Below are 25817 nucleotides of genomic sequence, written 5' to 3' on the forward strand. Positions count from 1 at the left end.
AACTTTTAATGGATTTTTTTTTTAATCAACCAAATGACTAGAATAATTGTGTTCTGCACCCTAGAATTACCATTTCCCTTTCTTGGACCAGACTTTTCTCTTGTACAGGAATGCTTTCACTCCAAGTAAATGTTTCACCTTTCATGCCTGACATTCCCTTCCCTACAGACCCCATCCACTGTTACCAGAAAATGGAACCACCACCTTCAGACATCCCTGATTCAGTAAAGTCTGTTTGGGAAAACTCCTGACCTCCAAAACTTGAAAAAAATCCACCAAAGCTGCCACCTTCTCCAGTTTCTTTTAGTCCTCCAAATCCATTGAAAGTTCCTCCATCTTTGCTAGCTCCAAATTCGTAATCATTTAATATAATTCCATCGCCACCAAGGCCTCCAGCAAAGCTCCATTGCCCACCTATACCTCCTCCAAATTCACCAGAGCCTCCCTGGACCCAGTACTCAGATCCTTTGCCATTTACACCTCCTGCTATTTGTCCTCCAGTTCCACCAAATCCATTAACATTTCCATCACCCATACTGCCTCCAAATTGATATCCATCAGCATAAATAGCATTACCATTAGCGTCCCAACTGCCACCTTCACCCCCCTGGCCCCAGGTCCCAAATCCTCCTACTACACCGCCTGATTTTTCTCCACCATATCTTATTTGTCCTGATATGCTACCTTGTTCATCTCCTCTAAATCCACCTCTTCCATTGAAGGTTCCCCCAGCTTGGTTGGCTCCAAATTCATATTTCTCATTTGAATTACTATTGCTATCAATGTTCCATCCTCCGTTTCTACCTCCCTGGCCCCAGAACCCAAATCCGCCATATTCACCATCTACATCTTCTGATTGTTGTCCACCATATCTTATTTCTTCTGATGAGATACCTTCTCTAGTTCCTTTAAATCTACCCCATCCCTTGGCTCCAGATTCATTATTCTCATCTGAATTACTGCTGCTATATGTGTTCCAGCTTTCTAACAAGCTTTCTGGCACGCTTACAACATCAGCTATTAATTCAGACATAGTTTCAGTTATATCTGCTACTTCATCTAACACTCCGCCTATTACATCATCTATTATACCCTCTAGGTCCGGTAATATATCAAGTGAGAGAATATCTTCTAGAGCATCTGATATGCTACTTAATATGTTATCATTGATACCTAAAACTGTGTCTGATAATTCACCTAACACATCTAATTGTAAACCATCTGTTAGATCACCTAATAATTGCATAGGAGCTTTTAAAAGATCTTCTGCTAAATCTGTTAGATCACCTAATATATCGAAAGGAGCTTCTAAAAGATCTGTTAAATCTGTTAGACCATCTAATATATCAAAAGGAACTTCTAAAAGACCTCCTGGTAAATCTGTTAGACCACCTAATATATCAAAAGGAGTTTCTAAAAGACCTCCTGCTAAATCTGTTAGACCACCTAATAGATCAAAAGGAGTTTCTAAAAGACCTCCTGGTAAATCTGTTAGACCACCTAATAGATCAAAAGGAGTTTCTAAAAGACCTCCTGCTAAATCTGTTATACCACCTAATAGATCTAAAGGAGTTTCTAAAAGACCTCCTGCTAAATCTGTTAGACCACCTAATAGATCAAAAGGAGTTTCTAAAAGACCTCCTGCTAAATCTGTTATACCACCTAATAGATCAAAAGGAGTTTCTAAAAGACCTCCTGCTAAATCTGTTATACCACCTAATAGATCTAAAGGAGTTTCTAAAAGACCTCCTGCTAAATCTGTTATACCACCTAATAGATCTAAAGGAGTTTCTAAAAGACCTCCTGCTAAATCTGTTATACCACCTAATAAATCCAAAGGAGCGTCTAAAAGATTATTTATCATATCCAAAGGAATAAGCTCTGTTATGCTACCTGCTAAATCAGTTACAATATCTAATGGGATCAAATCTGTTATGCCACCTAATAAGCCGCCTCCTTCACCCCCAAGTAAGTCCATAGGCACCAGACCTGTAAACAAAAAGTAGAAGGCGGTAAAACACATTATTCAGAATTACTTTGATTACTTAAGGTAATAAATGTACTTACCACCTGCCAAGCCAACGGCTGCATTTGCAAGTCCAACGGCTACATCAAACACGGGGCACACCTGTTTTATTAGCAAAAAGGAACATGCAGGTCAGCCCCCACAAAAGAAATTACTGCATTATGTTATTATACGTTTAGATAATATGGAGTGTTATGTTAAAAAAAAGAAACACACATTTGGTTGGGTGGCTAGCCTGCTGTGTGGGTGGCTTAAACCTGGACTTCTAGTCATTCATGTATGCATTTAGAAAATGACCTAACCACTTGCAATCTGTACCAAACAATCACATAATGATTGCATACACTGATTACTTTAGGCGGGCAATTAGTTGGTTCCTGAATCTTCAAGGATGACAAAAATCCAGATATCTGGCCATCCTGCTAAAGCTTTTTCAGGATTAAATCCCCAGCATAGGCGTGCGCACAGGGTGTGCCAGGTGTGCCCAGGCACATCCCAATCACCCTGTTCAGCATAGATTCTCCCTACTGCTCTAGCACCTCCCTAGCACCGCTTCCGGCTTCCCTCCCCTCCCACTGGCTGTTGTTGCAGGGATGTTTTAGGAAGAATGGGGGAAGGGGCTAGTAAATATGTTATTTATTGGCCCCTTCCCTTTTTGAATGCGAGCGGTAGGTAGTGTTTGAGCTTTGGCGTGCACACCCTAATGTAATAGGCGAGCGGTAGGTAGTGTTTGAGCTTTGGCGTGCACACCCTAATGTAATAGGCTGCGAACACCTATGAGCCCCAGCATTGGCATTAGTGCACATGGGCTTTTTCTGATGGCTTCATTTTCTACAAATAAGATCTAAGGGTTGGAACCAGATCACTTGGACATTTTACTACAAGCTGGTAATTCTTGTCTGATAACAAACAACATTGACTGGCTCCAGGCACTGCTGTTATCTAACATTTCCAAGTATGTCAAAAAAATACCACCAGCTACTACATCACTACTGTGTCCTATAGGGGCATAGCAGTTGGTAGGAGGAACCACAGAGTGCAGCAGGAGGGGATGTGGCATGGTATTTGACACAACCGGAAACATCAGCTAGCAGCAACAACTGGAGCACTTCGGAGGATGAAGATTTAACACGCCATCCACTGACCAGAAAGGTAAGTACAGTTGAACCTTGGATTACGAGCATAATCCGTTCCAGGAGTATGTTCGTAATCAAAAGTACTCGCATATCAAATCGAGTTTTCCCGTTGAAGTGAAAAAAAAAACTACAATATGTTTTAGATTTTTTTTTTCAGTTCAGGCCGATACGTATTCTTCTACATATTTTAGTAAAAAAAAAAACGCAATAGGCGTATAGTGATTGGTTTGTGCAAAAGTTATAGCGCCTACAAAATAGGGGACAGAATTATGACATTTTTATTATTATTATTTTTTTACTAGTAATGGCAGCGATCTGCAACTTTTTATTGTGACTGCGACACTATGGCAGACACATAGGACACTTTTGACACATTTTGAGACCATTTACATTTATACAGCGATTAGTGCTATAAATATGCACTGATTACTGTATAAATGTGACTGGCTGGGAAGGGGTTAACACTAGGGGGCGAGGAAGGGGGTAAAAATGTGTTCCCTACTAGTGATTCTAACTGTGGGGGGAGGGGACTGACTGGGGGAGGTGACTGAACTGTGTAGCTGTGTACAAGGGACACAGCATCGCTCTCCTCTCCTCGACAGGACGTGGATCTGTGTAACGGCCGATCGCGGGTACCTGGCAGACATCGCGGCCACAGACACGTGCATCGGCACCTCAATGACGCGGCAGGCACGCGCGCCCCCATTGGCTGGTGGAACCGAGAACATCAATAGACGTGCTCCCGGCATTCTAGAGCCAACTTGTGGCCGTCATTTTACAATGGCCGGGTCTCCAAGTGGTTAATTGGCTTTAAATGGCTCCCTGAGGACTATATAAGCTTCTTTGATACATCATGGACCTGTTCCTATTCCAAATAAAAAATCTCATTAGCTGGGAAGAGGTGTTATAAATGTGGCTTATTTTAATACCTGGTTGTTTCTTGTCCACATATTGTCATGACTACTTGTTTACTAGCTTGGTATTGTCCCAATAGCATCTTTATTTCTATGTATTGTATAAGTTGTCTGTTTGTTGGCTAAGTATTGTGATCTCTGTCCATTTGCTGCCCTGTATAGTCAAGATTATCGTGTTGCCTACATATTGCATTGATTGTCTGTTTGTTACCTAGGTGTTGTAACAATTGCCACTTTGTTTCCCAATGTATTATAACGGTTGCCCATTTCTTGCCTACATATTGTAGTGACTGCCCGATTCTTGCCAATGTATTACTACGACTGTCCGTTTCTTGTCCGCATTTTGACCCCGATTTATTAAACGAACCGAGAACATTCACTTTTCAAAGTGGCTTTTCAATTATCGTAGTCAATGAGCTTAAAATAATGTAAAAATAAAATTAAAAATCAGCTTGGCAAAGAATATCCAACCATGAGCAAGGAAAAAAATTATTTTTTGCTTGCACATGAATGGACGATTAACCACTTGCCACCGCCGGCCGTCATATGACGTCCTTGAATTTGAGCATCTGAATGATACCTGCAGTTACAAACATCATTCAGATATCGTCTTTTAGAGCCGGCAATTCCCTACACCATAAGTATGATCATAGCGCGCTTGATTGTTCTTACGGGTGGCGAGGAGTGATGTCCCCACGACCGGCCTCTAGATTTAAACAATTGGCGCTGCCTCGGCAGGAAAACTGAGATTGTTTTTTTTATTTTTTTTATTTCAGGCTTCCCAGCCTAGAGGTGAGATGTGGGGTTTTATTGACCTAACATAACTCACTGTAAAGAGGACCTGTCATGCATATTCCTACTGTATTACAAGGGATGTTTATATTCCTTGTAATAGGAATAATTGTGATTAAAAAAAGTAAAAAAAAAAATAGATAAATAAACGTAAAAAATTAACAATAAAAAAAAAGTAAAGCGCCCCTGTCCCCGTGTGCTTGCGCGCAAAAGTGAACGCACATGTGTGCCCACATATGTAAACGGTGTTCAAATCACACATGTGAGGTATCGCCGCAAACGTGAGTGAGAGCAATAATTCTAGCCCTAGACCTCCTCTGTAACTCAAAACATGTAACCAGTAAAAAAATTAAAGCGTCGCCTATGGGTCAACAATGAGATCCGTTCAATAGCTGGTAATTCACACTCAGCTTTTCTTAGTATCTTAGTATCAAAGTTTTAATTAGAGTAGGTATTTATTCAATTTTGCCAAAGCAAATGTGTAACATATCAGCATAGCATTCAAAGGAATATACTTACAAGGCCGGGCAGCATGCCTTTTATCATAGGTCCTACCATGTCAAGTACCCTAGATTTAATCAGAAAAAGGAAAATAAGTATATAGAGAACTCAGATCAGCTTCACAACTGCAAACAAAGGGTTCCAACAATCCTCACTTAAGTGGAAAATATGCTGCTAATTTATTGCCAATCCAAATGTATAATTAGGCAGAGTAGACTTGACCCTTTAGGCAGCAGTGGGAGAGACAAGTTTTCCTTGTATAGGTCTCCCACTGTTTTTCATTTAGTCCTAGGGGACCAGGTAAAGCAGCTTAACCAACTGGCTCCCAGTGCTGCTCCTTCCTCTGCCAGACTGAGTGCCACTTCACAGGAGATTGTGAGAGGCTGATATCACATGAAATTCATGTGCTACTTGATCGAGATGGGGCTCAGGTAAGTATTAGGGGGCTAAGGGGGTCTGTCAAATGTCTCCCCTCTGTCTGTTATGAGACCTGAAAAACTGCAGATTCCGTGGGTGGATCTGTTGTCTGGAGCTTGGTGGGTGGAGTTGTGATGTCAGTAGACTCTCCACCCTCTACACTCCCCTTACACTAAATTCTGCTATGATCACTAACATCCAGTCAAAATCCAGAGAAGTCACCACATGACTTCAGAAAAGGAGTGGGGGTGGGAATTTAAAAATAACGCCTGACTCCAGGCCAGTGCATGAGATATGTAAATAACCTGTCACTCACAGCAAGGGGGCGGAACGGACTAAGGTTTTTCTCTGTAAGTCCGTTTTATTTCACTGAACAATAAAAGAGGATTGCTCAGAGCTGGATTAACTCTGTGTGGCAAGACTGGGCACAGATTATTGGAAATCTTATACTGTACATTGTGACATCAAAAAAATAAATGTGGATTTACATCCACTTTAACTTAGTACACATGTATTACACATTAAAGAAAATATCTTACAGTAAGTATGCTTTATCTAAAGCAGGTATTTTACTTACATCAAACCCTCTATTGTCATGCCTTCGAACATCATTAGGCAGCTATCGACCTTAAGTTGAAGACCGGCACCTACATCCTCTATAGTGATTTCAATCTCAAAGTCAATTTCTATTTTGAAAGAAACCATGTCTAAAGGACTAAGAGAACATAAGAGAAATTTTCGGTAAGTAAACTGAACAGAAAAAAACAATTGCATTCTTTTGTATAAATGCACATACATTATTGAATGACAGATGCAAAGTTGTTTTGAAATAATATGTATCCTACATTACACATGGTTTTCTGGTTTATGCTATTTTCATATATTGAAGTGCAAGTCAGGGCATTCAAAACATTTGTAGTCACATGCCCCCATGTTTTATACTTTTTCAGACCTTGCAAGTACAGAAAAATATCATTTTATTTTGTCTGAAATGCACTCTGTCCTATTTTGGGCTGACAACACAGCATTTTTGTAAAAAAAAAAAAAAAAAAGATATTAGTTAGTGTAGTTAGTAAAGGGTATAAGTACCACAGCGCTGACAGCCTGAATAAATACAATAAAGTGCAACTGTAGTGCATACAAAATTATTTTCAAAATTTATCAAAAAAATTTTTATAAATATATCAAGCATGTAGCCAGTGAAAGCTTAAAAAACACGTACAAATATGTATAAGCTTCTATTTAGAAGGTTATTTTCACATGTGCCTTCCACGGGTGCTGCTGTGCTAGAAATAGTGCAAATCAATAATAAGCATGTGACCAGTAAAAGTCCAAAAAAAGACGTGCACATAAACATATAGCAGTTCTCAGTTGATAAGTTCCTTTCCCAAGTTCCTTTCAAAAGTGCTGCTGTGCTAAAAAAAAATATGATGCAATTTTTTTTTTCTTTTAAGGCTATTATCCGATTAATCAAAACAATAATCGGCCAACCAATCGATTATGAAAATTATCGTTAGTTGTAGCCCTACTTCTGTATGATGGGTAAGCACAAAAATAGTCAATATACTGTGCATGCTATACAGGGCCGTCTTTAACCACTTCCCGACCTCCTCATGTACATTTACGTCGGCAGAATGGCACGGACAGGCACATCAACGTACCTGTACGTGCCTGCCTAGACGTGGGTGGGGGGTCCGATCGGGACCCCCCCCCGGTACATGCGGAGGTCGGGTCTGCTCGGGGAGCGATCCGGGACGACGGCGCGGCTATTTGTTTATAGCCGCTCCGTCGCGATCGCTCCCCGGAGCTGAAGAACGGGAAGAGCCGTATGTAAACACGGCTTCCCCGTGCTTCACTGTGGCGGCGCATCGATCGAGTGATCCCTTTTATAGGGGAGACTCGATCGATGATGTCAGTCCTACAGCCACACCCCCTTACACTAGTAAACACATACACAGTGATCCCTAAATGTTACAGCGCCCCCTGTGTTTAACTCCCAAACTGCAACTGTCATTTTCACAATAAACAATGCAATTTAAATGCATTTTTTGCTGTGAAAATGACAATGGTCCCAAAAATGTGTCAAAATTGTCCGAAGTGTCCGCCATAATGTCGCAGTCACGAAAAAAATCGCGGATCGCCGCCATTACTGGTAAAAAAAATAAAAATGCAAAAAAACTATCCCCTATTTTGTAAACGCTATAAATTTTGCGCAAACCAACCGATAAACGATTATTGCGATTTTTTTTACCAAAAATAGGTAGAAGAATACGTATCGGCCTAAACTGAGGAAAAAAAAAAAATGTATATATGTTTTTGGGGGATATTTATTACAGCAAAAAGTAAAAAATATTGCATTTTTTTCAAAATTGTCGCTCTATTTTTGTTTATAGCGCAAAAAATAAAAACCGCAGAGGTGATCAAATACCACCAAAAAAAAGCTCTATTTGTGGGGAAAAAAAGGACGCCAATTTTGTTTGGGAGCCACGTTGCACGACCGTGCAATTGTCTGTTAAAGCGACGCAGTCCCGAACTGTAAAAACCCCTTGGGTCTTTAGCCAGCATATTGGTCCGGGGCTTAAGTGGTTAAGGCAGGGAAAAAGGGGCAGCTACCCTGGGCCCTGTCATTGTTGTGTGTCCTGATATGTCAGTGTGAAGTGCTGCTACTAATGCTGCCCAGCTCTGCTCTATTGTGTACAGAATATTCACCTGCAGACTCCGTGTTTACATGTAAATAACCGCCATTCATATGTAAATAACAGGAGTATTCATATAAAAATAGCAGCGGGATTCATATGTAAATAGCTGAGGTCGCTGCATTCATATGTAAATAAAGGCGGCATTCATGTGTATATCATGCCCCTCGCCAGTGAAGAGATGATGTGCTGTAACCTCTAGCAACCAATCCTAATCACTTCCTGATCTGATACAATAAACTGATTTTAAGTCTAGCTGATATTTGTTGTATGTCTCAGAGAGCAAAATTACATGGGGGGGGGGGGGGGGGTAAGATTTTTTTTGCCCAGGGTCCAATCAACATTAAAGATTGCCCTGATGCTATATATGATATAATTTACCTGCTTGCTTGTGCTACTGCATCACCACCTGATGCTCCAGATGATACCCTGGTTAAAACATCAAGTGTGAATCCAATGCAGCCCTCCATTGGGGTTAACTTGATAGATGGGAAGATGATATCAATGCATCTGTGAAATATACATAGTGTATGTTATTATCATTCTGATATGCCACTATTTCATTAACTTCTTTTTTTTTGCCTGGGACAAGATTAAATACCCTGAGGCAAATAACCGAGCCCTATTTTACACAATAGAAAGTTCAGAAATAGCCATTCTGATTCTTAATTGCTTCATGGCACACACCGAAAAAAAGTTCCAGATCCAGATACATTCATACTTCACGGTCTTTGGAACTTATATTAGCATTTTCATTGCAATAAAATGTGTCTTTAGGCATAGCTTTTTTACGTTTTGGATAGAGTGGGGTAGGGTTAGACCCTCTGCCAGGTTTTTTAAATTAGTCTGTGTCCCTGATGGAGAGATTCACACTATTATTTGTACAAGTGACCATTGTGACCAAGAAAAAAAGTGGGGGGAGATTCAAAATGTAAAGCCTGGTACACACAATCAGATTGTTGGCCAACAACAACAACTAAAGCCTCGTACACACGCTCGGTTTTCTCGGCAAGAACCAGCAAGAAAACTGCTAGCAGAGCTTTCTTGCCGAGTATACCGAACGTGTGTACGAAGCTTTGAGGTTTCTCGTCTGAAAACTTGCCCAGAATCTTGACGAGAAAAATAGAGATCCTGCTCTCTATTTTCTCATTGAGATTCTTGTCGGCCTGTTTCCCGGAGGAAAGATACGCTCAGGTATCTGAATCCGGCCCAGTGTCTTTTTTTCCAGTTTGTGTCTCAATAGAGAGATTTGCCTTCATTTCCTGTCCTGTAGATTCAACTACAAATGATAGGATATATTTCCAATGTGAGAGAAATTCCCTCACAGAAATTGTCACAGAAATAAAAGTCCCTATTCGTGGTTTTCCCTCTATTCCTGTTCTGGTGGCTACCAAAATTTAGTATTTAGCCCCCCATTTTTTTTACCAGCACATTATTTATTTTGCGGTAACTACTGCATAATCTTTTTTTGTGACGTGAACTTTTTTTACCGCATTCGATAATTGATTATTTATGAGTCACATCAGGGCTCGAGTCCTGCGGGAACGCGTACGAACAGCGTCCCTGCACTTTTTTCCCAGCAGGAACGCCGTTCCCTTTGCAGGATTCGAGCCGCCCGAGCCCAGGGCTGATCCTACACAGGGTGCAGTTGACCCAGGCGCCACATTGGTGGAGTCGCTCAAGCTACAATTTTCTTCCCTTCCCTCCTCCTCTCCATGTCAGTTCCAGAGGAGCTCTCTCCGCCGCAGCTGTTTCACCCGCAGTGAGTCTTCTGTGATCCAAGCCTAAATCATTTTAATACATGTGAGCTTCATAGTCACAAATCTTGTGGCTGTGCTGAAGGCACTCTCTGACATGACACTTGTAGCAGGGCAGGCCAGTACCTTGAATGCATATTGGGCCAGCTTCAGCCACTGGTACATCCTCTACTACAGTCAGTACTTCATGGTTTGATTCATTTGGTACTTAGTGTTTTTTTTTTTGCAACCTTGCCATTTCTGTAGGTGTTTGCTTGACCCAGGCAGAAATACCATTATTAGGAGAAATATTTAGATTTTTTTTTAAACATTTTAAAAATTGAAATGACAAAGTATAGATTTTTTTTTTTAAATCTATAAATAATGTTTAATAAAAATAAACAACATAAAAATGTTAATAGCAGATTGGAATATGTTAATGATGTACCACCTAGGTCATGACTTGTCCTGGGGGGTCTGTACTAATGGAGGGGGGGGGTCTGTACAGAGGAAGGTCTGTACTGAGGGAGGGGTTTATACTTAGTGGGGAGCCTGCACTGATGGAGGGGGGTCTATACTTAGTGGAGGGGGGTCTATACTGAGGGGCGACTATACTACGCAACCCTAGTAACGCCACTGCAGCCACGGGCTCTTTCCCCCTCCCTCTCCCTCTCCGCACGATGCTGTACTAGTGAGCAGCGCTTGCCAGCACAGCTGGCCACTATGTTTCTTCCCCCGCCTTCATATCGGATCTTGGGTGGGAGTTCCCACACTTTTTTCCCCAGGACTTGACCCCTGAGTCACATGACCATGTTATTGCATGCGGTAAACGTTAGTGAATTGACTTCATAGTCATTTCTGGTGGTAGAGTGACATTGCAAGCCATAGGCTCCCTATACAGTGGTTACCTCAATATTAATAGCTGGGGAACTGTGGGATCCCTATTGGAAGATGCAATGACAGCTACACACCAATGGTTACAGAGTACAACATTTTTATATGCTTCATATTATATGAATGCAAGGTAAAACAGCCAAAGTATCTTGCCTCATTCGTTTTCAATAATCCCAACCTAGAAGAAAACCCAGCAATCATATGATTTAGTTTTCTACAATTATTTCACTATTCTATAGCTTTACTACTCCAGTTCATATTACAGTAAAACCTTGGTTTGAGAGTAACTTGGTTTGAGAGCGTTTTGAAAGACAAGCAAAATGTTTTGATACATTTTGCCTTGATATACAAGCGATGTCTTGATATAAGAGTAGCGTCATGTCACAACTCAGTATAAAAAGAAGACAAGCCTAACAAGCCTAAAAAGCCTCTAAGTGTAGCAATATGGTTACATTTAATGAAGGTACAACATTTAGCAACCTTTTGCTACACTTAGAGGTGCCTCTCTTCTCTTTGATACCCTGTAAAAAAATGCTTTGATATACAAGTGCTTTGGAAATACAAGCATGTTTCTGGAACAAAATATGCTCGCAAACCAAGGTTTTACTGTACTCTTAAGCCTTAAGGAAGAGGGAATGCCTAGACCCCCGAAATCCATTGTTTGTTTTACCTTGTATTGATCTAATGTGAAGCGAATAAGGATCCTCTTAGATTTCTTTGGCTAGGCCAGTGATGGCGAACCTTGGCACCCCAGATGTTTTGGAACTACATTTCCCATGATGCTCATGCACTCTGCAGTGTAGTTGAGCATCATGGGAAATGTAGTTCCAAAACATCTGGGGTGCCAAGGTTGGCCATCACTGGGCTAGGCCATTGGAGTTCCCTGGCTGATGAAAGCAGCCTAACCAGAGCAAGTGAGCTCTGTGAAACAGATTTTTTATTTTGCAATATGGGACCTTTATAACAGAATATTGAGAACCTTGCAGCCCTGAGACTGCTACTGTCACCATTTTGAATATAATAGTATAATCAGTAGCCCCAACAGAATCAGAGCTACTACTGTCATGCAAGTGAAATGTTATAGTATTCCCTTTTACTCCTTCCCTGGCAACTGATTTGTGGATAGGAAAAACAATGGGTGGGGGAATATCTGGGTGGGTGGGGGAATATCATTCCCAAAAAAACATCTTAGATTGCAGATACTTGTCATCAGTGGGTGGGTAGTAGACATCTCTTGTTATTGGCAATGAATCTACATCACTGGACAATGTGATTGACAATACAAATGTGTCATTGTGTTCCTTTATTTTTTATTTTTATGGATAAGTATCCAAGAGTAAAATGTACACTTTACGCATTCATTTGGGGGGGGGGGTATCTGGGGGCCCCTTTATTTGATAACATTTAAACTTTGGCGCAGTTCAGAAAACAGTGATGAAGAGGTGTTGTTGTGCAACCTCACCTCCTGCTTTAACCCTTTGAATCCTGCACTTGTGTGCCACAACTACATGCACGGCACGCAGTTGCAGGGTGGTTGCAGAGTGGCCCCATTTACTGAAATGTGTACACTCACTGTCTCTTTAGCTAAAGGGGGTAGAAGTTGGTAGTATGTAAAATCACGGCTTAACAAGGTTTTATCGCCCTTAACCTCACGTATGAATAAGTCCTAAGACCCCTATACTTAGAAATATTTTACTCCAGTCCAGACAATTGAGCCCTGATGAAAGGGGAAAGAATGCCCTAAAATATGTTGGGCTATTAAACACCCTTGCATTTTATAAACATATTTTGAACCCTTATAAATATGGTGCTCTCTTTCCTATCACTCTGTGACATACATTTTTTGCAATCACTTTTTGCCAATAAACTAGGAATACATAATCAACATATTTCTCATTAAGCACTTGAAATTGTAACGATGCATGTGTATACATTTTAAAAGTTAACTTATTTTGTATTCTTAATAATTTATTCATTACATTTACTTACCCAATACCTCCAAGAAGTCCTCCTAGCAAATCTCCATCGAGAAGCCCTCCTAGCAAATCTCCATCGAGAAGCCCTCCAAGCAAATCTCCACCAAGAAGCCCTCCAAGCAAATCTCCACCGAGAAGCCCTCCAAGCAAATCTCCACCGAGAAGGTCTCCAAGCAAATCTCCACCAAGAAGCCCTCCCACTATTCCATCTTCACCTAGAATTCCTCCAAGAACATCTCCAATCAAATCTCCACCGAGAAGCCCTCCCACTATTCCATCTTCACCTAGAATTCCTCCAAGCAAATCTCCATCGAGAAGCCCTCCAAGTAAATCTCCATTGAGAAGGTCTCCAAGCAAATCTCCACTGAGAAGCCCTCCCACTATTCCATCTTCACCTAGAAGCCCTCCAAGCAAATCTCCATCGAGAAGCCCTCCAAGTAAATCTCCATTGAGAAGGTCTCCAAGCAAATCTCCACTGAGAAGCCCTCCCACTATTCCATCTTCACCTAGAAGCCCTCCAAGCAAATCTCCATCGAGAAGCCCTCCAAGCAAATCTCCATCGAGAAGCCCTCCAAGCAAATCTCCATCGAGAAGCCCTCCAAGTAAATCTCCATTGAGAAGGTCTCCAAGCAAATCTCCACTGAGAAGCCCTCCCACTATTCCATCTTCACCTAGAATTCCTCCAAACACATCTCCAAACAAATCTCCACTGAGAAGCCCTCCCACTATTCCATCTTCACCTAGAATTCCTCCAAGCACATCTCCAAGCAAATCTCCATCAAGAAGCCCTCCAAGCAAATCTCCATTGAGAAGGTCTCCAAGCAAATCTCCATTGAGAAGGTCTCCAAGCAAATCTCCATTGAGAAGGTCTCCAAGCAAATCTCCATTGAGAAGGTCTCCAAGCAAATCTCCATTGAGAAGGTCTCCAAGCAAATCTCCATTGAGAAGGTCTCCAAGCAAATCTCCACTGAGAAGCTCTCCCACTATTCCCTCTTCACCTAGAATTCCTCCAAGCACATCTCCAAGCATATCTCCACCGAGAAGATCTCCACCGAGAAGGTTTCCAAACAAATCTTCACCGAGAAAGTCTCCAAACAAATCTTCACCGAGAAAGTCTCCAAACAAATCTCCACCGAGAAGCCCTCCATCATCACCAAGAAAGCCTTCTAGAAAATCATCACTAAGAAGCCCTCCTAATGATCCTTCCGCGCCAAGTAGCCCTCCTGGTATTTCACCACCCCCAAGAACTCCTCCCAACAAATCACCACTACCATGAAGCCCTCCCAATATTCCACCACCACCGTGATGTCCTCCTACTTGTCCACTACCATCATGATGTCCTCCCACATGTCCACCACCATCATGATGTCCTCCCACATGTCCTCTACCACCATGATGTCCTCCCACATGTCCACCACCATTATGATGTCCTCCCACATGTCCACCATCATCATGTTGTCCTCCCACATGTTCACCACCATCATGATGTCCTCCCACATGTCCTCTACCACCATGATGTCCTCCCACATGTCCTCTACCACCATGATGTCCTCCCACTTGTCCACTATCACCGTAATGTCCTCCCACTTGTCCACTATCACCGTAATGTCCTCCCACTTGTCCACTATCACCATAATGTCCTCCCACTTCTCCACTATCACCGTAATGTCCTGTCACTTGTCCACTATCACCGTAATGTCCTCTCACTTGTCCACTATGACCGTAATGTCCTCCCACTTGTCCACTATCACCGTAATGTCCTCCCACTTGTCCACTATCACCATAATGTCCTCCCACTTGTCCACCACCACCATGATTTCCGCCCACTTGTCCACTATCACCGTAATGTCCTCCCACTTGTCCACCACCACCACCATGATTTCCTCCCACTTGTCCACCATCACTGTTCTGTCCTCCCACTTGTCCACCATCACCATGATATCCTCCCACTTGTCCACCATCACCATGATATCCTCCCACGTGTCCACCAACACCGTGATGTCCTTCCACTTGTCCACCAACACCGTGATCTCCTCCCACATGTCCACCACTACCGTGATGTCCTCCCACTTGTCCACCACCACCATGATTTCCTCCCACTTGTCCACCATCACTGTTATGTCCTCCCACTTGTCCACCATCACCATGATATCCTCCCACTTGTCCACCAACACCGTGATCTCCTATCACTTGTCCACCACTACCGTGATGTCCTCCCACATGTCCACCACTACCGTGATATCCTCCCACTTGTCCACCATCACCGTGAGGTTCTCCCACTTGTCCACCACCACCGTGATGTCCTATCACTTGTCCACCACCACTGTGTTGCCCTCCTGATACTCCATTACCACCAACATATCCTCCCTCTTGTCCTTCAAAAATATACCCTCCTGCTTGTCCATTACCACCAAGATATCCTTGTGCTAGTCCATCACCACCAGAAAAACCTCCAACTAGTCCATCGCCACCTATAAATCCAACCATTAGTTCATCACCACCAAGATACCCTCCAGCTAAATCAATCCCACTGTAAAATTCTCCCAATTCTCCACCCGCACCAAGAGACCCTCCTTTTCCATTAATATCATAAAGCCCTCCCACTACGCCACTATCAAACTGCCCTTCCATTAGTCCATCACCACCAAGAACCCCCCCCACTATTCCTTCATCACCAAATTGCTCTCCTAATAGTCCTTCACTACCAAGAAATCCACCCACTAGTTCATCACCACCAAGAAACCTTCCAGCTACTCCATCCCCACCAAGAAAGCCTCCAACTAGTCCATTACCACCAAGAAAACCTCCTGTTAGTCCATCGTGACTACCCTTTTTTCCACTTGAATGGTGGTGGCCATGATTTGACCCTTTATGATCCTTATGTTTTTTGTGTCCTCCGCCACCATTTTTATCTTTACCATTCCAGCTAACCTTTTCACCAACATCTCTATCAGATGTTTCTTCATTATAATACCAGGTTTGCATAGGATCCATATATTCATATTCATAATCATAATATGTCCAAAGTGTTTCATCAGATGACGATCCTCCATGGTCTTTATAATGATAAGTAGTCCTGTGTTTACTTTCTTCTGGTTTGGCATTATCTAGAACATTGTAAAAAAAAATGGAAATTTAATTATTGGCAAAAAAATGCAAATTTAAGATGCAGTGTGTCAATAACATTAACACAGCAGTGTTTTTAATGCTCAGTCTATGTAATATATATGTTTTTACTTTTAAACTTGCCAGTAGATCATTTTTTTCCCCCATTTTCTATAATAGGTCAAATTGTCTAGCAAAAGTGTCAGTTACACTGGGATGTCCCAGTCTCGGTTGTTAAATAGTCAGAGCAGCTATCAATCAACCAGAAAAAGATATTGATTGCAGCAGATTGTATGAAAGCAAAGGGTGGCCACTTTCCTACAACAATGGAAGCTGGTGGTCACCCTATTAAAAAAGGGCTTCAGAGAGAGCAGAAAATGTTGTGACTTACAGGTATTTAGTCAACTTTTATTAATACCAATATTAAAATCTTGCATAACTACATTTCCAAGGTGAAAATCAGCTATTTACACAACTTTTAGAATTTGAGTTTACATAAACTTAAAAAAATAAATAAAATTACTTTGATAAAATAATGATAGAAATGTGAAAAGGGGATGGCAAGAAAAAGACCAGGTGATCTTTCGAGTCTGCTCCATTTTGTTAACATGTGGGATCTCTTCTTTGTGTATAGAACCTTGTTCATTGCATTTATGTTTCAATATACTTACTGTTGATCAGTTTACTATATATCGTTCTGTTGATCTATAATTTTTCAATAAAATCCTTTGTACAAGAAAGTCTGCCACAATAAATCGCTACTCTCTCAGTAAAATAAAACTTTATTTTTTTAAATCTTTCCACTGGTCGTTGGAGGTCATTAGGGATAAGCTTCAAAGAGGTATTTAACGTACACATTTTTTTTTTATATACAAAACATGTTTTACTTATCTGTTCTGTGAAATGCTTTTGCCATAACTCCCAACTTTGGAACTTGAGAATGAGGGACATTTTAGGGAGATAGTGACCTGCAGCGCGCTGTGCGCAACGCGTCAAAAAGTGGGTGCGACCAAACAGTGGTAAGGGCTAAAGAGGCACAGTTAAACAAAACCTGGACTTCCTTTTACCTATAAAACATACATTGATTGCTGTGCCACAATCTGGAGTCTCACAAACACATACCTTCTATACTCCTAGATAACACCAGACCCCCCTATACTCATAGATAACACCAGACCCCCCAATACTCCTAGATAACACCAGATCCCCCAATACTCAATACTCCTAGATAACACTAGACCCCCCAATACTAATAGATATTTCCTGCTGACCGCAAATTAATGAAAGCACCCACACTGATGATACGCTGAGGGGAGAATCCGGGACTCTAGCATGAAATCACGGGAAAATCCCATAGAAACCCGGGACGATTGGGAGGTATGCTTTTGCACAGAGCAGCCCTGATCCTCTTCTTCTGGGGTCCCCCTGCTGGTGCTCCTGGGTCCTCTTCTTTGGCGGGTTTCCCCTACAGAAAGCCACTTTCCATGGGAGCACAGTGCATGCATGCTCCTGAGCCCTGCTGCTGAGTGCATTGACACAGACAGCAGGACTCCCCCCCCCCCCCTTCCGTGTCACAGCATTTTATTGACAGCAGCTGCAGCACAGAAGGTTTTTCACTTTAATGCATAGAATGCATTAAGGTGATAAAACCTTAAATGGGTTGTATGGGTTCGTTTTAAAAAAATAGCAAACCTGTTATACTTACCTCCACCAATGCTGTATCCTGGCCCAGGCCAACAAGGCCCAGGCCTAGGGAAGCACTTTGCACGGAAAGAGTCGGCTTGTGCTACACTGTTAGGTGTAACACAAGCTGCTTCTTATTTTGACTGTCCTATCATCCTGGACCACAAACCTTCATTACTGTGCTATATGTTTTCTGCTGCACCATTGGCATGGTTATATCTTCTTGAGTTACAGTAGATAAATTCCGGAAAGACCATAGACAGGTTGTCACACACAGGGGCGGACTGACAACTCATGGGGCCCACGGGCAATAGAAGATTATGGGGCCCCTGGGCTTACAGGCGGGGCAGCTAAAATCTCAGGATTTTCACATCAAAAGCATGTCAGTTTTCGGACATATCAGGGACAGATGTACAAAAAACACAGATTTTTACATACTGTTCAGTCCGCCCCTGGTCACCCATGTACTCCTAGCAGCCCGATCCTTAATCCAACAGCAGTGGAAGTCATTGTTGGCTCACCAATTTATCAGAAGTGGTTGGTATTGCTAATTTGAATAAAACTTATGAGAAACTATTAGCTCTGAATTCACTATTATTCAATGTTTTTCAAAAATCTTGAATGGCTGAGTGACTGAATATGCATTACTGAACATGCAATATGTATTACGTACTTTATTTGAGCACTGTAACTCCTGTACTGCTTATGTTCTTATGTATATAACCGTGTAAACTTGTCAAACTAAATAGAAATTACTGTTTTAAAAAAAGAAGAAAAGTGCAATGGCAAGGGACATAAAGAACATAGCTGTTTTTAAAAGGTCTTCATAGCAGGCTGGTGTTGTACACTGAGGCAAAATCTGGGGATAATAGCAGAGCGATTTGGTAGTACCAGGCCTATAGGGGATTCACTTATAGTAGACTGTCTTCTAAACACAGGTTAAGGTACCATAAGGTAATCTAGAATCCAGACAGTTTTATTACACTGGCAGGGTGTCTTCTCCAACCCTAAGTTAAGCCCCGTACCCACACGATCGGACCTTTGTCCGGCCAAAATCACATCGGAATTCAATCGGAGTAAAAGAGAACATGTTCTCTATGTAAACTCTGATGGAATTCATCGGAATTTCCGATGGGGCATACCCACGGTCGAAATTTCCAATAGAAAAAGTCTGTCTGACTTTTTCCATCGGAAATTCCGAGAGTGTGTACGGGGCTTTAGTCATATTCTTTGGAGGTTTTAGCATTTATGTGTTAGAACTCAGGTATTGTTATTATAGTCAAGGTACCAGTGGGGGAAGGGGGCAGCAAACCAATGCCACCACCCCCCCTTGGTGGGAGAACCCCCCGTGGTAATTGGACATGAAGGCGGGAAACACCAGGTACAACGGCAATGCCCCCCCTGCAGGAGACAGACAGGAAGGCAGATGTCCTGTCTGGGATGACACTCCGATCTCCCCTCCTCCTCCCTCCTCTGCCAGAGAGTGCTGGATGTGGCTGAGGCGCACAGGACAGTGGTGGCTGGTGGGTCCGTCAGTCAGGCTTTAACTGCATCTCCTCCAACCATGTGTCTCCCACTGATTGGCCGGATGGAGAATCGGTGTAACCATAGCGAATATTCATTCGTTGTTGTCAAATAACTGGGTGGGCTCAGGGCGTAGTGCTCTGTCCCCCGAGGCCACCCTTTTTTTAAGCCTATTAGAGCCTCAAGCTCTAATCACGTGCTTAAAAAAAAAACATTGGAATCCATACGTCCGGCGCCCCGAATGTAGATTAGGGGGCCGGAAGCATGGATAGGGGGGGGGGGGGCGGCCCCCTTGCGCGCTTAATGGATGGGCAGCCACTGCAAGGTATTCTATTTTACTCTTTTCAACCCCAGTATTTCAGTTTTTGTGTGAGACACGGGTCAAACCATTTGCTGGTTTCTTGCATATATGTGAGGAGATTTCTTATTATTATCAGTCTGGAAGGACAAGCAGATTTAGATACACTAAAAAATTTAGGCCAAACTCTAGCTAACACTTTATAAACAGTTATAGAAAACCCTTTTTTTTTTTCCTTTAGGGATAAAGGTTTTACATACTGTAATTGAATAAAAGCTGACCATTGTAAGCAGGCCTGTTAATGTTAAATGGTTTGTCTCTACTCTAATGCCGAGTACACACCAGCATTTTTAATGTTCTAGAAAAAACAACGTTTTTTTCTATGTGACTGGTGTCAAGCCTGCCTTGCATACACACGATCGTGAAAAAAAAATGCTCGCGCAAAGCGCGGTGACGTACAACGCGTACGACGGCACTATAAAGGGGAAGTTCCATTCAGATGGCGCCACCCTTTGGGCTGCTTTTGCTTATTTCATGTTAGTAAAAGTTTGGTAAGAGAAGATTAGCGCTTTTCAGTCTTCGTGCTTTTCAGTCTGTTACAGCGTGATGAATGTGCTATCTCCATTACAAACGCTAGTTTTACCAGAACGAGTGCTCCCGTCTCATAACTTGCTTCTGAGCATGCACGTTTTTTTCACATCGTTAAAGCCCACACACGACTGTTTTTCACGACATGAAAAACGACAACGTGAAAAATGACGCGAAAAATTAGAGCATGTTCAAAATTTTTAATGCCCATTTTTCACAATGAGAAAAATGCTCTGGAGCCTACACACGACGAGGGTGTTGGAACCTATGAAAATGATAGGTAGACATCAACAAAATGTACCTTATTATAATTGTTTTATCTTTATCTGAAATAGGTATTAACACATAGACAACATACCCCAAGACATTAGATCTACAGCATATTTTTTGGGTGCGGGTCTTGCAAACGTGACATGGTGGGATAAGATTGCCAAGCTGCAAAGGAGCAGCATATTCGAGAGAAGCCGCATCCTTTGATTCTGAAATGAGGTTAAAATGAACAGCAATAAAATCATTGATATATTACCAATAATACACAAAAAAAGTTGTTATAGTTGCTGTCAACATTTTCAAACTGATTATTTAATGCTATCACAAATGATCAATCATATGAAGAAAACGACAGCTTGGCCACATTAAATAGTGCAAAGGTAGCAAAGATTAATCTTCTGCTGGTGGACCCTGATAAATATTGGCAAGCAATAACATATCCCATAGATAAAGCTATACATTCTGGAATCGGGAATATGCTCACATCCCAGGTATTCAAGCAGAAGAAAAGCAGCCAGTACCTCCAAGATGACCTAGCACCCTTGTTTCCCAACCTATAGCCCAGGGGTGCCCAACCTTTTGAAGAGCAAGGGCCACTTAAGCGACTTGGTAACCGGTCGCGGGCCACAATGAGCAGAACGAGTGAATGGCAGCCCACTCAGATCTATAGAGCCCACTCTACTCTCAGCACACAAAACTCGCAGGTAATAGCAGTCTACGGCTCAGTGCAGGTAACCCACAGGTGCACTTCTCCGCACTTGTGGATCAGTTTGAAAGCAGCCCAGTAACCACTGAAGAACAGATATGCCCATATATACACTATGATTGTAGTAATAAACTTACCTTTTATAACAGGATTCTATTCTTTTTTTATTCCATCCCAGAGCAGGAGGTCGCGGGCCACATCAGAGGGCTCTGCGGGCCACTGGTTGGGCACCCCTGCTATAGCCAAAGGCTCTTGAACCCAAGCAGTCAGCAGTGGGAGTGTTCATTTTGTAAAGGGGCTTTAATGGCATTGATCTCTAGCAGTCCTTTACAACATGGCCCCAGTTTTCTGCTACACAAGTTTAACTTTTAACCACACCTGTAGTATGCCAGAGGTTGACTGTTTCTTCTAGTCTCTGACTGTCTTCTCTAGCATTATGTACACTGAAGATTATGTGCAAACCCTCATTTGAGGCGCCGTATATCTTACCTTAGCCTTATCATGACCTTACTTTACTTCTCATTAAGCATAAAAAATTCACGAAAAGATTCTTTTTTCATTAAAAATGTAATCTATGGTAGCAGAACATAACGTTAAATACTAACAAGAAATTTCTGCCCAGTCAGAGAATTGCCCAGCTCTTATGCCTCGTACACATGTACGGGTTTTCCGACGGGAAAAGTTCTCGTCGGAAATCCCAAGGGGAAAGCCGAGAACCTGCTTGGTCAGTCTTTCCCCCTACACACGAGAGGTTTTCCCGTCAGGAAAACTGCGATGGAGCTTTGGTCGGGAATCCCAGCCATGTGTATGCTCCATCACAGTCTTTCCCGTGGGAAAACGGCCAAAAACCACTGGGCAAAAGTCCACCGGTTTTCCCAGTGGGAAAAAAGAGAGCAGGTTCTCTTTTTTTTGTTTGGCGGTTTTTGGCAGGGAGCATACACACGGTCGGGATTCCTGGCCGAAAGCTCTCCTCGCAGTTTTCCCGTCGGGAAAACAGGACATGTGTACGAGGCTTGAAAGTGACTTTCCCAACAGCTAACCAAAGAAGTACAAATGAAGGCTGACAACCCTTCTGCTAATTACAAAAGAGTGGTTTAGAGTCGTCAGCTTGCAAAAGGAAATTATGTTACTGGTAGGATCCCCATTATGAAAATGAATTTGTTTGGTTATACCAAAACATACTAAAAATTAGATTTTGGGTTTACATACACATGAACCTTTTGCCACTCTAATGTCAACACACAGTAAGTTTTGAGGAAGGCTACGTTTATATATTTACAGAGGTGTGTTTTCTCCTATTTTTCAGGTTTTCTTCATACCTTCCTTTTATTTAGGTCTAGCTAGTTAACATCTTTTTTTTTTTTTCTTTAAAGGGAGCTGCATTAATCGCTTTCGCATTGTTCAGGTAGATCTCCACCTCTCAAAGGTCACCTACTCCTGCAATAAGGTAAGTGAAAAAACCTTCTTTAAAGAAAGGATTTGCTAAGCTAATGCAACCGGTTTTCCCATCGAGAAAACTGCCATGACAGCTTTTGGGCGGGAAAACCGGCCGTGTGTATGCTTCATCGCAGTTTTCCCGACAGGAAAACCACCGGGAATCCCGGCAGGAAAAATGAGAACATATTTTTTTTTCCCGCCGGGATTCCCTTCGGTTTTTAAGCCAGCAGTTTACCTATGGGGAAAACCTGCGATGGAGAAGACACACGGCTAGGTTTCCCGACCAAAGCTCTCGTGGCAGTTTTGCTGCCGGGAAACCCGGCCCTGTGTAGGGGGAAAAAGCTGCCGAGCAGGTCCTCGGTTTTCCCCTCGGTTTTCCCGGCGGACTTTTTACCACCGGGAAAACCGATTGTGTGTACAAGGCATTAGTGAATGAAATTAAGTTTTGCTGACTTCAATCACATGGAAGCAAAACTCCTTTTTTCAAACTTTTCTTCTATGTGCTTGGGTATTTGTTGCAAAGTGAATTTTCACTTTGTTTCACCTCACACTAAACAAAGTGAAAATTAAATTTGCAAAGTGAACATTTACTTTAAAAGTGAACATACTCTACACAACCCACTTTTTTTAACATGTGTTTCCTCTAAGTGCTTAGGTTTCCCCCCCCCATTAGTTTTTTGCTTGAAAGTTTAAATGTTTTGACTGAAGCTACTTTATTTTATTTTGGGTAGAGGAGGAGGGGAAAACCATTGGGAGGGTTTTATTTTTGTGACCCCATTGATGGGATTTTCCCTGATTAAAATGGGAGAAAATCTCCCAAACACTGAAGGGAAATCTAACCTTTAGCGCTTGGTACCAGAACAGGTGTTCTGATAGGGAGACGTTTCTCTACTCCTGTCCAGTAAACATTAATTGACAATGCTGTGTGTGGCATATTAGTAAACATGCTCCATATGGCATCACATCGGAAATGTTTGCTAAATTTGAATTGTATTTTTTGGCCTTTGCACACCAATAAAGAGGATGTCTGCAATTTATCAGGTTGTCTGCCATTGCCATAGATGAGCTTTTTTACAGCCTTTTGAACTTGGAGAAACCCTTGAAATAGCTTCCAGGTCTCAGGGAACTTCCCACAATCATGGTCAGTGGAAAAATTACCCTTACATTGGTGGCTAGAGTAGTGTCCTCCTATATAGGTGGTCAGTGGAGAAGGGCCCCTTAGGCTGATGGCCAGTGGGTGAAGGAGGTCAGTAGAAGGGTTTCTTTACGCTGGCAATAAGTATGCTCCTTACATCGATGATCAGTGGGAATAATGTCCCCTAACAGCTGTTATTTGCCTGAGAGGTAAAAAAAATTGCCCAAGGAACCCTTAGCAATGTCTGAAGAAACCATTGGGTTCCACAGAACCTGGTTGAGAGAGGCTCCCCTATAATAAGATCTCTAATGTATGGTGACACCCTCTCATTATTCAGAATAGTAATGTAAGTTTCTCAACTTACCTTAGATAGGTTAACTTGGTGTGTTCTCCTGAGTTCGGTGGAGACTTGCTTCCACCTTCCCAATCCACTGAGGATGCAACAATGAAATGGTCCCTTATAAACCAAGTGATTGTCGAGAGATGCCAATTACAGAGGACAGCTGATGACAGAAAAGATTACCAGAGGTAGAACTTTTCTTTGTAATCTGTCCAAGATAAATAGTTAGCTGTGATACCATTACAAGATAAAGTATCAAGGCTTTAATCAGCACTAATCTGAATGTCTAAAACTGGCCATTAAATAACTTTACGATCAAAACAATATATTTTTTATTGGTTTTAAGTGTAATATCGTTATTATTATTATTATTTGGTCATACGGTGAGAAAACAATTGAGGGTATGATAATCCTAGTTTTGCCCATTGGATGAAATAAACAGAATGTGAGAATGAGAATGTCCTTTACAATTTAAGCAGTCTGTTTGATACTTTAAAGAGAATCTGTCATTAAATAGAAAAAAAAATAGTTATACGTATAAGAAGCAGGAAAAAATACCTGCAACAGTCTCCCAAACCATTCTCCTGTTCCTGTCTCGTGCACAATTCTATAAGCCAGGGTGGCTGCCTATCGCAGTGAGGAACCTATAGGTGGATGCAGATTAGCAGTGAGCAAGATCCAATGCTATTTTTGTTTTTCATTTTAATGATAGATTATATTGAAAGAGGAACTGAATTCTAAAAGCTGTATCCCAAAAGTCTGGTAGTGGACAAAGGACTAATCACCAAATTGCCTGTAGTTTCCCTGCAGTTAACCTTTCCCCTCTTACTTATGCCTTGTTCTGTACTTTGTCTCTGTGTGGAAGCAGCCATCTTGGTAGAGGCAATGCTTTACTTTCTCACATCAGAACCTCCAAACAGTGGTGTATTTTGGTTTTGTTTTGCCCTAGGCAAGACTAAAATTGGACCCCCCCCCACAAGCAGTGGTTGAGGGAGGATGAGTGGCAGCATTGAAGGTAGTAGTTGTGGGATTGGATGAGTGGCAGCTGTGGTGGAGGGGTGGGATTAGTGGCAGAGGTGGTGGTAATGGTGGTGGGGGTGGGATGAGTGGCAGCGGTGGTGGAGGGGTGGGATCAGTGACAGAGGTGGTGGTAATGGTGGTGGGGGTGGGATGAGTGGCAGCAGTGGTGGAGGGATGAGATTAATGGTGCTGGGGAATAGGATGAGTGGCAGTAGTAGTGGGGGGGAATGGGATGAGACGAGAGGCAGTGGGGGTGGGATCAGTGGCAGCTGTGATGGTGGGGGGAAGGATTAGTGGCAGAGGGATGGTATTGGGGGGATGGGATGTGACACTGGCACTCACTTGCTCTGAGTGTCAATTGATTCCCTCTCCTTCCTCAGTGCTCTCTGTTTGGCTTCATGAGCCTCCAGTAACTCCTCTCGAGAGATGGGGTCTCCATCTCCACGTCTCCTCACAAAGGGGAGAGCTTCTCCCCCTTCATTCTACTGGCCATCAGCTAATCAGCAGATGTTCTCCTCCACTCCAGTTTCCTCCTTCCTACATGGCATCCGCTTTCAGAAATGGGCTGAGAGCATAGGCAATCGGTGCGCTGTGCCAGTTAGTGAGTGCTCAGCCACAGTGTA

The 25817-nt window shown here is 42.3% G+C and overlaps 2 protein-coding genes across 2 annotated transcripts in view; one reads left to right on the plus strand and one right to left on the minus strand.

The window, feature by feature from the left end:
* Nucleotides 1-25817, plus strand: part of LOC120918789 (BPI fold-containing family C protein-like) — a 332741-nt gene that overhangs the window by 85126 nt on the left and 221798 nt on the right. Inside the window, exon 3 of the mRNA XM_040330584.1 lies at nucleotides 22636-22709. The gene's annotated coding sequence lies outside the window, so the exon portion shown is untranslated. The remainder of the gene's footprint in view (nucleotides 1-22635; nucleotides 22710-25817) is intronic.
* LOC120918786 (uncharacterized PE-PGRS family protein PE_PGRS54-like) lies at nucleotides 83-24288 on the minus strand. Its single transcript, XM_040330577.1, has 9 exons — nucleotides 24199-24288; nucleotides 20645-20765; nucleotides 13102-16195; nucleotides 8864-8992; nucleotides 6364-6501; nucleotides 5388-5436; nucleotides 2068-2128; nucleotides 1339-1989; nucleotides 83-1287 (listed from the first exon to the last, which is right to left on the minus strand). The coding sequence occupies exons 2-9, from the start codon at nucleotides 20754-20756 to the stop codon at nucleotides 182-184; spliced, it is 5340 nt and encodes a 1779-aa protein (XP_040186511.1). The 5' UTR covers nucleotides 20757-20765; nucleotides 24199-24288; the 3' UTR covers nucleotides 83-181.

The sequence above is a fragment of the Rana temporaria genome, chromosome 12, assembly GCF_905171775.1.
Source record: "Rana temporaria chromosome 12, aRanTem1.1, whole genome shotgun sequence".
Classification (NCBI taxonomy): Eukaryota; Metazoa; Chordata; class Amphibia; order Anura; family Ranidae; genus Rana; species Rana temporaria.